At 40.5% G+C, this 15,106-nt stretch overlaps 1 protein-coding gene across 1 annotated transcript in view; it reads right to left on the bottom strand.

The window, feature by feature from the left end:
* Positions 1-890: 890 nt before the first annotated feature.
* Impg2 (interphotoreceptor matrix proteoglycan 2) overlaps positions 891-15,106 on the bottom strand; it is a 76,043-nt gene continuing 61,827 nt past the window's right edge. Inside the window, 7 exon segments of the mRNA XM_005345137.1 lie at positions 891-974; positions 1,556-1,757; positions 2,684-2,872; positions 4,997-5,207; positions 8,547-8,766; positions 9,676-10,961; positions 12,075-12,378. Of these exon segments, the coding sequence (XP_005345194.1) occupies positions 891-974; positions 1,556-1,757; positions 2,684-2,872; positions 4,997-5,207; positions 8,547-8,766; positions 9,676-10,961; positions 12,075-12,378 (2,496 nt within the window).

Here is a 15,106-nt window from a genome sequence, read left to right as displayed (position 1 = left end):
ACAGCATTTAGCGAGGTGTCAGCACTTCTCAGAGAGACTTTTAGAAGCATTGCTACCATGAATATGAAATCTAAAAATCATTTCACTCAGTTTCTTTGTTGGCCATGTGTCCTATCGGAAAGAGGCTCTGAGTGTCTGCTCAAGGCCTCAGCTGTGATCCTCACCCTAATTTTTTTACAAAGACATATCGATTGCTCTGGCTTAGAAGCCATCCATGAGGAACCGGAAGGAGCAAATACCAACATCAAAGTGCAGTGTCACCCACCACAGTCAGCCACTGCCCATGGGGTCTCTTTACAGGCTAATTTATCTCTGTAAAGAGAGAATTACAGACACTTGCCCAAGAGATATGATTAAAACAAGTAGAAAAAGACAAAATGGAGCCTGAGGAAAGCAAGGGGCATATTTAATAAAATGTAGTCCAAAGCCCACTGAAAGTTTCTGTAGAGGAGCAAATGGAAGATTATGTTTAAGTATGGGAGATTTATGGATACTCCATAGAAACCCCCTATGGAAGATATTGTATAGCATCAAATTCCTGGTGAGATCTATTGTAGCAAGAGAGAAATGATAACCTAGCTCAAGGCTCTAGGCCAACATCAATGTGAGCTGGTTTTTAATCTTCTCTGCTACTTACTGCCAATATCATCTCTTAACTAAAAATCATCTCTCCAAGGTTTCCTTTTTCACACAAGATGAATCTATCACATGGAGCCATTTGAAGACTTAAATGAGATAATCTCTGTGGACAAGCAAAAACTCTGACGAATTTAATAAAGGTTAGTTATTACCAAGACCCCTGTCACATGGGCAGTAATTACTTGCTTACACTGGCAGCATTAGTTTATAGCAAACCACTAAGGCCCAGCATCACAAGGCGGTTGCAGTGCTTACATCTGATGCTCTCTCACGAAAGCCGCAAACTCAGGATCATTAGCATACAGTTCCAAAATCCTCATTCTCTCTTGAATTTCCTTGAATAAAGAAAAAAGGAAGGCTATGAATTGCATCAGAAAAACCCCAGCTGCCTTTTAAAGGGTATCTAATTATTATAAGGAATTGTGAATTTCTGGGATACCCAAGAAAGAGCTGAAGAAAGAATCACCCCTTTAGCAAAACAGAAGGCTCCACCTATAGAGTTCTAGATACTCTATGAATGAAGACTGGCCATGTACCACAGTGGTGAGCACTTGCTTAGCATGCACAAGGCCTTGGGTTTAAGTCCCAGCACCACCGAAAAGAAAGGAAAACTATTTCTGCATAGATTCTATGTAAACCACCCTAACTCTAGCATCTATTCCTAAGACAGGAATGAAGAAAGCATAGAGAATTTTCTAATTGCGGAAAAATAAGTCACTGGGTAGGGAGTAAGGACCAGCTCAAAATTTCATACTCTGGGAGACATCATCAGGTAATAACTAACCTAAACATTCTTCATCATCTCTTCAGGCCTGTGCATATGCACACACACACACACACATGCTCACATAGACCTGCCCCGTGCACATGCACACATGCCCACACACATGCGGTGATGGAAATGGAAGTCTCCTACCTCTTTGGAAAGGTCACTGCTCTCATACATCTGTCTGATTTCTTCTCTGCTCAGCCCCCCAAGGACCTCTTCACTAGCTGAGCTATAGAATGGTCGATGGCTACAGGGTCTTTCATACTGCTCACATCCAGCCAGGTGGCTTTCGTACGCAGGGTTGTACTTCAAAGCATTCTCCACAGATGACAGGCTGTCGGGCTGGCTGCTGGAGCCACGGGAAGAAACGCATGATTGATTCAAGAGCTCCCCTGGATGCTCAACTATGTGAAAGGCTATTTTTCTGGGACAAGGTTTCTGTTAGGGAAAAGGCAGTGGACATAGATGTGGGGTCAGGGGAACTATAAGACAGGTCTAGATGAGTCTCAGGTTTCCCTACTACACTGTTTCACTCATGAGATTTCCCCACAGTATCTGACACATATTGATTGGGAACTACATCTGCCAGTGAATAGTATTTTATTAAGTAAACACAGCTCCATCATTTCCAGAGCAACATCTATGAGATAATCATATGTAACCACATAGAAAGTTCTCACAAAAACTCAAATACTGGAGGACCAAAAGTCCTGGGCCTCAGTTGAATTCAATTCAATTCAGTTTGAATTTGCTGAGCAAAGACTATGTGTCATGACCTCTCTAAATGCTGATGAGCCAAAGAATTCATTGGCCTTTGCCCTAAATAAGATCTCAGTCTGTTGAAAATTCAGCTTAAGAGTGATGGACGTCTGTCTTGGTGCTCTCGGAAGGGGTGTCCCTTAGCTAGGACAGAGGCAGGGTAGACTGACCTAAAATAACTCCTTGTGGACTCTAGCAGTACACCAAGACATTCACATGGGCCTCCTTGACCTGGCTCATGTTCCCTCACTAGTACAAAGAGACCCACCCATTCCCTGCAAAGGGACTTTCATCTCTCCCACTGTCACGATAATCACCAAACTCTCAAGACTCTCTAGTTCAGTCCTCATCCAGGCCTCTCAGAATCTTATTCACAGACTACCTAGATGTCTTCAGGTGTTTCCTTCAACTTCGCAGCTCTCTGTCTCCACCCAGCTCTCTGCCCAGTATTTGGTACATAGTAAGCAATTAGTAAACAGGCATCCAGTCCCATTAGGAAGCTCTTTCCTTATTTACCTGGTGGGCCTCTGCCTTTCTCTTCTGATATTATGAGCCTGAAGTGTCTTCACAGTGAAGAAGACGACAGCAGAAACCACAAGGAGAAGGCTAACCACAGAGGCTATGGTGATGCCTATGACAAAGGGCTCAGATACAAACTCCTCACAGTGCTGGCCTCGATACCACCAGTTCGAACCAACCCGGCATCTGTAAAAAACAGTCACCAAACTCAAGATCTGAATCACTTTGCTCTAAATGACAGCAAACAGAATCTTCAATGGAATGGGAAAGGTGGATATATAAAGATCATGTGCATCTTCATTAAAGACTTGAAGGAAGTGCTGGGCTATAGGCCAGTAGTAGCATGTTTGCCTACTGCACATAAAACCCTGGGTTCCATTCCCAGCAGACATACAAGTTAAATGAGCCTCTGATCAAAGTCAACGTACAATGCTGGACATAGACCAGCAGATCCTGAACAAGTCTTTTTAAATGGCTGGTTAAAATATGAAAAGCTTAAAGAAATATCACATTCAACCTTCTCATTTGCAGATGACAAAAGTACACACCCAGGAAGAAAGGTGACTGCCCCTCAATTACTAGTAGCTTCTAGAATGCAGTTTTAACACCTCACCTGTTCCTGACCACCCTAAGGAGATTCTCAAAGTTTTAAGTCAACAGACTTTCACTAAAATGTCTTCAATCCCCAAAATAGTAAGGAAATCACTGCTTTGTAAAATAATGTTAATTTTCCTGGCCATCAAGAAACTGTAATTGTCACTAGTCTCCTAGTTAAACCTTACACTTTTTGTATAAAAGCATTGAATCACCTCCAGCTATTTTCTCTATCTGGAGTGTCTATATCAATGTTTACATTCATACATTAGCATCTTATTTATGTTCCTCCTGATTATTCCCAGAATTCCCTCCTCTTTCAGCTGTGCATCTGTGGTTATGTATGACTAGCAAGTCAGTATGTTTGGATTTTTTGTTTGTTTTTGTTTCTTTCCAGACAGGGGTCAGAAAAGGGTCATTGGTCTATTAGGGTTGTGTGTCTGTGGTTTCCTCAGAGGTTCTGCCTTTACAAACAGATCTCAAGCTTGATGTGGGAGTTCCCTCTGTGTGCTGTGATTATCATTAATGAATAAAGAAACTGCTTTGGACCTATAGCAAGGCAGAACTTAGGTATCCAGGGAAAGCTAGGCTGAATGCTGGGAGAAAGAAGGGTAGAGTTAGAGAGAGATGCCATGGAACTGCCAGAGTCAGACCTGGCAAAAGTTTGCTGGTAAGCCACTGCTATGTGGCAGTACACAGATTAATGGAGATGGGTTAAACTAAGATATAAGAGTTAGCCAATTAGAAGTTAGAGCTAATGGGCCAAGCAGTGTTTTAATTAATACAGTTTCTGTGTGGTTATTTCAGGGCTAAGCTAGCTGGGCAGCCAGGAAACAACAAGCAGCCTCCTCCTACACAGACTCAAGGAAAATACATTTGCCGTCACTTTGAAAACCTTACTATCTGTGCAACTTTAGTATTGAATACTCAGTATGCTAAAAGGAACACAAAGTCATTAAGAGCTGGAAAGAGGGCTCGTGACCAGTTAAAAACACTTGGTGCTCTCATAGAGGACTAGGATTTGGTTCCTAGAATCCACATGTCAGTTCATAACTACCTGTAACTCCAGTTCCAGGGGATATAACACCTTTTGACATGTCTGGTGGGCACCAGACATGTATACGATGCATATATTTGAAGGCAGGAAAACACTCATACACATAAAATAAACAAATCTTCAAAGAATAAATTATTTTGCATGTAGAGTGTTGATCTTACATATAAATCTTACCTAAAGAATGATGGTCTCATCATCATAGCAGCTTACAAAGATCTCCAGATAATCCAAGTACTCTCAGTAGGACACATTCAAAAAATAAGTTTACAACTTCCTAACAGCGTAAAAGCACCCTCATGAGTGTGTGGTTCAGGCCTATTGAATGACCCAGTCTTCATATGAGAATCAGACAGTGTCCATCTAATTGCCAGACATAATAAAGTGGTGGCGCATGCCTTTAATCCCAGCACTTGGGAGGCAGAGGCAGGTGGATCTCTATGAGTTCGAGACCAGCCTGGCCTACAAGAGCTAGTTCCAGGACAGGCTCCAAAACCACAGAGAAAGCCTGTCTCGAAAAAGCAAAAAAAAACAAAAAACAAAAACAAAAACAAAAAAAAACATTATTGTGACGACCCCACAATTATTCTGTCAACCTATTTTCTTCAGAAATATATATATATATACATCCTTGAAAGCCAAAATCTCTAATTGAAACATACCTACAAATGGCCCCATGCCCAGGCATAATGTCACATTTTCCATCATTCAAGCAGAAGTCAGGCTGTAGATCACAAAGACTTTGACAGGGCAGTTCATCCACACTCAGGTACCCAGGGTAGCATTTGCATTTTGCTTCTCCACTCCATGGATTTACCAAACATTCAGAAAATTCATTACAGGCTTGAAATTTGCAAGGGTTGGCATCATCACCTAAAGCATCAAAAGAACCAGAGAACACGAGGAAAATCAAAGTTCAGGAACTAAGGTATGTGAAGAAAGTTCTTCCCTCAAACCACTATAGGAAAAACCCCAACCTGCATCATAATAATACACCATCACCTCTACACACACTGTTGTGTGCCTGCCCTATGCTGAGCTCATGGGATGAGAAGAGAGTCTAGAAAATATGGTGATATTCTAGGTGGGGATAGCCTAGATCAGCATTGGGAGTGGTTGAGATTTGTAGGAACTATTGATAGAAAAGGAAATCATCCCTGTGCCTCCTCAGACCATTCTCAACAATATTTTGTCTTCGGTAACTTATTCTTTCACTGACTGGGTAAGAGACGAGGACAAAAAATAATTAGGAAAATAAAACCAGTCAAAAGTGATGTAAGATATTAACTATGGATGGATCTACTATGGTCCCTCCATATTTTCTTCCATAGTGAACAGCAAGGGGTAAACAGCAAATGGGGAAACAACAGCTGAGATATTGAAAATAGAGCTAATAGCTAGAAATTATCATAGACATATATGTGAGAAAGTTTGAAGTTTATCTACAAAGGATCAAAAATTTGTAGTCTCTTCATTTCCAGAACAATTAATATCTTTTTTTAATCAGTAAATGTTTTCACTGTTCTGGAACTTACAGATGAGATACAGAAAACCTTATCTAACACATACAGGTAGTTTGTATAAGAGACTACACATCAGGATCCCACTGTGCATTCCCTGGGCATTCGCCTCATAGTCTAGTAATTATCTAGTGACTTTGTAATCATAAAATAATCTAATTTTGAGCCATAATTAAAAATAGAAGCATATACAATAGTTGTTGCATATAGTCTCCCTTTATTAATAAAAGCAAATCTTTTGGAGACACCAAGTGTGAAAAAGTTAGGTAAAATACAAGTTGCGCTTACCTAAGCCAATGTTGACATAAAGCAACAATAATAATTTAAAATACACATGTAGTAGAGCAATTCTATCTGAAAATTTTAAACTTTGTGACTACTTTATGGGTGTAGGAGGAAGAGGATAATAGACCCTCTTTTCTATAGAGTAGACACTACGAGGCAATGTGATTATCTATTGTAATCCTTTTTAAAAAGAAGTTGACTAGGAGTTAAATATATAGCTCAGTGGCTGGGCACCAGCCTAACATGTTTGAGGCCCAGGGTTTGAACTCCAGAACTTTGAAAGTGGAAGGAGAGCGCCATCACAATAACAACAATGAGTCATACTGCTCATATATAGAGAGCTAGTCAAATCCTCTTACCTATTTGTTTAGTCCTGAGGCACACCTTATTAGCTATATAGGCCGGGTAATAGAATGCCCATATAATACATAAGCAACCTAGAGTTCACATGGCTTGTTTAGGGCCATGCAAATGATAAATGATGAAGTGAAGGCAGACATTCTTGCCTTACAAATTATAATTAATTGCTTCTTCCACACACCACACAGCCAAGACTGTACAAACAGCCTCAGAGAGCTCATGTAACAAGAGATTTGGATATTGGAAGATTAGCGAAATCATTTTCCCATTTGCAATAAATAATGATCCTTCAAAGATTTCAAGGGAAGGAAGACTTGCATTTTCCCCCAGCTTAGAAAAAAGTGGGTCTCATTTTCAAACAAGTTTGGGAATAAAGGGACAACAGAAATATGATGCTAGACACTCCACCTGACTCCTACTCAAAAACACCATCCCCTGGTGTGGAGAAGGAAAAAAATAAAACAAAATTTCAGGTTCCAGTGGTGTTCTCTGCTTCAAGTTCTTCTAAATAAAAACGGTGGTTTATTTTGAGAATATTCTCTCGGGTATTTAGAGTACTGTGCTGTTTCGGCTAAGTGCTGACTACAACAGAGACACGTCCTCATGGAAATTTCGGCTGGGAAATGGTTGTTAAGCACTGTCCACACAAGAGAACATTATAAAAGTGTGTGCTACATTCTACAGAGAAATGACCATAGTGTTATAAGAAGACTAACTCCAGGGTGGAGTATGGGGATTTCCAGTAGCAACATTTGAACCAAGGCCTAAACTAATCGGGAAATATTTAAGCAAAGGGGGTAGTAATAAGCAAAACCTTTAAGGCCACAGGAAGATCTGGGTGTCTGAGGACCTGAAACACACAATCTGACTAGACTATGGTGGGCCAAAGGTTAGATCACTGAGTATACTAGGAAGAAAGACGGGGTTGAACCATGCAGCCATTGATACACATAAAGCAGCCATGTAAGATCATCTAAAAGCTGATTTACAGAGTATTAGGGCTGCGGTCTGGAGAAGAGGCAGGTGGAGGAGCTAGAGAAGTGAAAGAAGTAGTCAATTTGAGATATGGTGTTCATTTGGATAGGCTAGTAACCTTGGCAACAGAGAAAAGAGCCTGGTTTGGGGATATTTTATAACTCAGTATTAGTGTAAGTTTGGTGAACAGCTGAACGTTGCAGGGATGGGAACTACCAAACCAAGAGTGACTTCCCAGATTTTCCTACGTTTCTGATTGAGACTGAGAAACATAGACTAAATGAAGAGTAGAAGGATGCACAAAGTATGAATTCGCTCTTAAATACTTTCAATTTAGTATACGTAGAATATGCCAAATACACTCCAGCAGGGGTTCTCCAGCAATTAAATAATACGTCTCAGAGAAGCCTGATCAGTACAGAGAAACATGGAGTTCAGTAAAGCAAGGCCTGGTGATTTGAGACTCAGGGCTGTAATCCCAACTGCTTGGAAGGATGAGACAAGGGGTTGCAAATTTATGGCCTGCTTATCCTGCAGAGGTAATTCAAAGCCAGCCTGGACAACTTTGGTGAGCTGTCTCAAAACAAAAACAGATGGCTGAGGATGTAGCTCAGTGGTGGTTTGTCTAGCATGTGGAAGCCCTAAGTTCAACAACCACACACAAAAATGCAGAGATACTGGTACAAAACTTAAAAGGAATCAATATAGAAACTTAAAGTGTTTATCTATATAGCATCTATTGAAAGAAGAAAGGACATATTTAGGGTCATGGCAACACAGAGACAAAGCAAAAGCAGAGTAAGTGAAAGAGACCTGGAAAGAATGTGTAGAAAAAGGCCTGGGAGGTAAACACGATGGTTGTTTTGTAAATCTTTGTAAGCAACCATTGTCTCCTCGACATGTGAGAGACCCTTGAAACACTTATTGCACTAATTTTCAAGACCGTGTCTGATGCAGACCTTTTTTCTTCCTGTAAGTATCAGATTTACTTTGACTCAATGAAAAAGAAAAAAACACAAGAACAGTTACTGGATTCTACTAAGAAGCCTCAGATGATAGGCACTGTGGTTACCTGATTCCACATCCAGGGAGTACTTATCAATATCCAAGTTCATGGTTTGGTAGGCAGTAGTACAAAATTCTTCCAGAATCATATACATGGCATTGTTGACGTCTGGAGGGACAGACTCAGCGAACTTCACTCGGCTGTTCACCACGATGCTGCCATTTCTGAAGTTCAGGATTTCTAAGTTCCGGAACCCTGACAGATTCGACTGAAGATAGGGAACCAACTGGAAATGACAAAATGATCATGCTTACTGCCACTCCTTAACGTTTAGTTGAATGCACACCAGAAAGGCAATAAAACATACAAAAGCAAACAAAAAGAATGCTCGTGTGAGTTTTTTTTTCCTTTTTAGTGTGTATTCGACAAAATATAAGACCTCCTGTCCCTGCAGGAGAAAGTATCCAATTTTCTTCATCTATATAACTGGATTTAACAGCATACACATGTTATATGTACAAACATATCATGCATGACTGCTCCCCATGTCCTATGCATATACAAATAAGACATCCACACAGAAGAGGCCTATTTGGGAAGATGAGGTAGAGCAGTGAGAGGGTGATGAAAGACAGGGAATGGAATGCAAGATTGAGTGTGAGCAAAATATAATGATCTGTATGTACAGAATGCCATAACGAAAACCTTTATTTTATAGAGCAACTAAAAAAACAATAAATAGGAATGGTTTCATTGTATAAATTATGAATATCATGAGATCTTCATGATGCATTTATAAACTTTATGTAACTCATAAACCATTCTAGATGCTTAGAGTTTATTCCCTCTGTTTTGCTGAAGGGCCCCCAACAATGAAGATATGAACAATATGAACACCCACAAAAGATGGGTCTCACAGTGAGTTTGAGATTTCCTTTCATATTTTAGTTCGGTCACAGAATCCCTGCCATATAATCTTCAGCATCTAACCTCACATCACTCTAATGCCATGTTTCCAGTTCTTGAATTCACCTGTCTTATTGTTCGCCTATCAGCCAAAGCCATGGTGCTGCCTGGTAAGAGGAAATGAATGCCCATGGAAAAGTACTTCTCTGGACTCTGACTTAGTGTGCTGAGGATAAGAAGGGATTCACATAACATTCACTAATACTCATGTTTTACAATCTATGCTTACCAGTTCTAAGAACCTTTGCTCCAGGGCTTTATATTCCAAAGAGTTTTTATTAAACAAGTCTTCTGAAAACATCATGTTTGTCACTCGGAGGCTAAAGAACACCACCAATGTTCCTGCGGTCTGGGTGTGACTCAAGTCACCTCCTTTTGTGGGCTGAGCCACAATAGGCATCTCTGTGTAGTGAACATTTGTAGACATTTCCACATAGCTACCAACCTTGCCATTTTGTTCTGGTGTTAGCTCAGGCTGATAGTAATCTGTGCCTACCCGATCTAGTTCTAATGAAATATCCTGTACGCCCATTATTACTTCATCTTCTAGCTGGGTGGAGCTGGTAGTTGGAGGCAATTCAGTAGACTGTGTCATGGAAGCTTTCAACCAGAGCCTGTCAGTGCTCGCTCGGGTACTTGCCAATGTGTCTCTGGACAATTTCCCTGAGGACAAAGTTCGTGTCCAAACTATATCTGATTCTGGCAATATGGTCCACACAGGTTGCATATCTGGTTTCTCCACCAAAATTTCACCGCGAAGCCCTTCATGACTGGATGGCTCTGCTTGCACCATATCTTTCTTTGGAATGATATTCACTCCCTCTGTTTGCTCAGTGGAAGCAGAGGTTGTTAGAGCTGCCAGCAAAGAGGATGCTTTGGTAGCTGAGTAAGAATCAGTGTCTGGTGCATCTGATGTGTACTTAGGAAAAAACAGAGATGTGGCCTGAGTTGCAGACTCTACCAAGATGGGTAGAGTAAATCCACCAAGGGATTCTTCCTCTGCAAAACTGGTGGATCTATCACCATCTCTATGCTCTGAAGGTTCAGTAGTTTGTTCTGTGGAATCTACTCTACCATCTATAGGTAATTTTTCTAAACCTTCCGTTGGCAAGAGTACATACTCATCTTCAGGCCACGACTGTGACAGTGTTTCAGTGGTCTTCTCTGGTGAAGTCTCACTCTGTGGCCAAGTGATCACATCCACATTTTTCCCAGACCCAGAGCCCAAACCACTTTCAAAAATGAACTCGTTTTCTTCAGAGGTGTCTGGAAACCATGGGCTCACATCCAGTCGGTCTGCGACTTTGGAAGTCAAGGAATCCAAGCTAGAAGGTGCAGCTGTGTCTTTACCAAGGTCTTCTATGACAGAAGAGGTCAGATGTGGTGAAGGTGTCAAGAGAGTCATGCCAGAATCTTCCATGGGTGGTACTGTTTCTTTTGGCACAGGTTTAACTAATGAGCTTGAAGGCACTACATCCATAGAAGCATCTTCTGGTTCTTCAATATTGGCTAATCCTTAAAAAAAAAAGGGTTTTCTGTTAGTTAATCTACAAAATGAAACCCTTGTTCTTCAATAAAACTAGTTACCTATTTTCTCCAGCTACCAGGGACAATTCTGACCTTTAATATCTATAGTGCGGGAAGATGCGATCAAAAATTCATAGTGCAGGATAAGAATTCATGAACATAACCCACTTCTCTGAGCTGAATATTTAATTATTAAAACAATCCTCAAGCACTTGCCTTTTTGTCCAATGGAAATAAAGCATTAACCATATTGAAAAACACAGATTGAATTCACTGGAAATTTATGGAGAATTTTTTCTGGATCTTATATTTCTCTTTTATGTTTATTGTCTTTATCCTTTATATTTCCCTCATGTTCCAAATTCTAGACCCATTATTTATATCTTTATTCATTTTCTCTTTCATACATACAGTCTATCCCACAACATTCAGAGCAATTGTCCTCAACCTTCTTAATGCTGTGACCCTTTAATATAGTTCCTGATGTTGTGCTTGCCCCCAACCATAAAATTATTTTCATTGCTACTTCATAACTGCCATTTTGCTACGATTATGAACTGTAATGTAAATATCCATGCTTTTTAATGGTCTTAGATGACCTCTGGGGAAGGATCATTGTCACAACCCTCATACTGAGAACCACTGATCTAGAGGATTAACTATTTTGTTTCCATCTCTATTGCTCTGTGACTTTCCTAGTTTATATTCTCCACAATATTACTATAACCTAAACTCCTTAGAGCTTCTCCCATAATCTCATTAGAACTGGAATAATCTTCTTTGATGTAGTTCACCATATTCAAGCAGGCAGAGTCCTTTGTTAGTAGTAGGTACAGTAATTTAATTACATATCCTTCAATATGACCTTCAAAGTATCTTGCAATTGATCTCCACCCTACTTCCCCAAGTCCATTTCTTAAGATACAGTGATTTTTACATTCCAGTCTGACTACTTAAATCTGTTTTTTCTTCTCAGGCACGTTTCCCAAGACATTTTCTCCCTAAGGGATGCTACCTTGTTTTCTGCTCCACTAGAATCTCTCTAAAGCCCTTGCCCCCCAAGTCAGAAGACAATTATGAAAAGTGATTCAAGTTTCTCACCATCTTCTAATATGGAGGCTCCAGAAGTCCCTCCCTCAGAAGCCACAGGCAAGCCCATCTCAAGCACTGCTGGGGTAACAGAATGAAGAGTCAAGAGGCTACCCTATAAAACCTCCAGGGAAGAACTGAGGACCACCTTCGAGGGGGAGACTAATTTAGATGTAGACCCTGAATCACCCAGAGCAGTTGCTGCCCGGAGTTCCCTGCCAGTCACTGGGGGAGGACCAGAGCTGAAACCAGGTGGTGAGATACTGGTGGTGGTAGACTCACCTGCTGAGGGCCATTCAGCTTGAAAGGTGTTATCCTGGGGAGGGAGAAAAAGGCTACATCACATCAGAGAGAAAAGAACCACATGGAAAGGAAATACCGAGTGGGAGGAACACAAGAGTCCTTGAAGGATGTAGTCTGGGATCGAATCCCAGTTCAGCGAGCTACTAGTCTGAAAATCTACAGAGAACCCACATAGCCTCTTAAAATCACCTGCAACAGGGCCAGGTGAAACACCATAGTTACAAGACTCAAAACAAAGTGAACACTTGAGAGAGAACTCTGTTTCTCCGGCTTTGGGTGTTTCGTTTCCTTCTATCTTTTTGGCATAAATGACTTTAAATACATAGAAGTTAGCAATATATATATAACTTTCTTTGCACAGACCTCAACATACTACCCACAACAGGAAGAAATAATTAACAGTTTTATTCATCATTTTGAAAGATGTTTAATTAGAGGCCTTTATTTTTTCTGAAAAATGTCACCATATCACAATGTGGGCTGTTGTCTCAAATAAAAAGACATACTTAAGAAGTTGCTGCATGCCGGGCGGTGGTGGCGCACGCCTTTAATCCCAGCACTTGGGAGGCAGAGGCAGGCAGATCTCTGTGAGTTCGAGACCAGCCTGGTCTACAAGAGCTAGTTCCAGGACAGGCTCCAAAACCACAGAGAAACCCTGTCTCAAAAAACCAAAAAAAAAAAAGAAGAAGAAGTTGCTGCATGCCTCAAATGCACTTTTCTCTTTCTCCAAACTTTATATTAACATTTGGCTTTAGAAATAGAAAGTAGATAGAAATACAACCCTTGAATGTGCTAATTATTTAATCTTATGAAAGCTACTCTATGTAAAAGAAATTAATTGATGAAATTGTTAATAGGTCAAAGAGTCATAATGCAGTGGTAGTTTGTGTATTTTAATCTATGTTAGACATTAGCCTGGCATATAATATTCCTCTTTTTTAAGATTTCTTTGTTTTTAGTTTATGTGAATGAATATTTTGCACCGCATGGATGCCTGGTCTCATAGAGGCCAGGAAAAGGCACTGGATACCCAAGAACTGGAGTTAGAGATGGTTGTAAGCAGCCATGTGAATGCTGGGACTCGAACCCAGGTCCCTGGGGAAGGTAGCAAGTGCTCTTAACTGCCAAACCATCTCTCCCATCTCCAGAGTCCAATATTCTAATAAGCTGAGTTAGCTGAAGTAAAATGTACGGTACAAGTGAAAATGCATGTGTGTGAAGGAGGAAGCAGAAGGCCATCCTCAAATGATGAGGTGCAACAGCAAACAAGGTAGGGAGGAAGTGAAAGATTCCAAAACAGGGAGAAAAACACCCTCCTAGGGGCTCTCCAACAGGTGTGAGCTTGAAGAGAGGAAGACTGGTCATAGAGCGGATGGATCTCATCAGACAGACAGCGTTCAGCACTCACATAGTCAACAGTAGCATTTCGGGAATCTGGGACCATGGGTAGCACAGTTAGTCTTGTATAACTGTGCAGTGTAAGTGACTTGCAATTGCTGACCTGTATGCAAGGTAACCTGTGTAACTCAGCACCACATAGACACACAAAGCTTCCCTGGATTTTGCCTTAAAATCTCTAAGTTATTCTGAATAGATTTGAAGGAGACAGTAAAAGTTTAATTAATAAACAATAGGATAATGGATTGCAATCCTGAATATGAAAGAAAAAGGAAGCCAAGGAACTATATTAACTTGTGAAAGGCTCAGGGAGTTTATCAACCCATTCTTCAGGAATGGGAGGAGAGCGGAGTATGCACATGCATGTCAACATATAAATGTATCAATTTTAAACCTAGGAAGACTCTAGAATCAGGTAATCCAATCATGCCTTGTGTGTTACAGGTGAAGAGATGTTCATAGGAGTTAAATGGCCAAAACAATCACAAGAAAAAGAAGAAAAGAAGAAAAAAAGAGGAACCATCAGAATTTAAAGCCATGGCTCTGGGTTTCCCAGTACTGCTGTTTCTCCCACTCGAACTTAGATGGGTGATTTCTTTATTGTATCAATAGATGCTTCTAGTAACAAATTCAATTCACAAATTCTTTTTAATTCAGCATTTAATGTTACACTGGTCAGTTTCACTGGTTCTAATTTCCATGTGGCCCATTTCAAATAGCTAAGGTCAATTATCTCCAACATATATAATGATGATAAATATTTGGCCATAGATGACCAGTTACCCTTATTTGATCATGTCACATGTTGACAAAAACTCACATTTACTCCACACACATGCATGACACTATGTATTAATAATTTTTTTACATACTCTAGCATTCTTAAATGGTTACTTAATTTCCTGCAGCTGTCACTCTCATAAAGAGTTTGGCTGCAGGGACAATGGAGCACCACAGCGTAACTAAATGATAAGCCCAGTTAGTCAGTGCTTGCCATCCTTGACAGCCACAGCAACATTGACAACTTTGGGACAGAGGGGAATGGAGACTTCATGGGACCAGTTAGTCCTAGTTCTCAAAAGAAGATAAAAATCTGAATTCTTATGTAAAAAAACCTAACGTTTAGACACTACCTTTTTAAAATTAGTTTCAAAATACATGTCCCATTCTGAATCCAGCTAAATGGTACCAACTAGCAACCTCTGGCTGATAGAGAAAATCTTGTCTTTTCACTGTGTGTGTGTGTGTGTGTGTGTGTGTGTGTGTGTGTGTGTGTGTGTGTGCATACATGGGCATGTGTTTGGAGCTGGGGGTACGTGAGATGTGGAGTCTAGAAGCTGACG

Source organism: Microtus ochrogaster, chromosome 2, assembly GCF_000317375.1.
Source record: "Microtus ochrogaster isolate Prairie Vole_2 chromosome 2, MicOch1.0, whole genome shotgun sequence".
Lineage (NCBI taxonomy): Eukaryota > Metazoa > Chordata > Mammalia > Rodentia > Cricetidae > Microtus > Microtus ochrogaster.
This window is presented reverse-complemented; position numbering and strand designations above follow the sequence as displayed.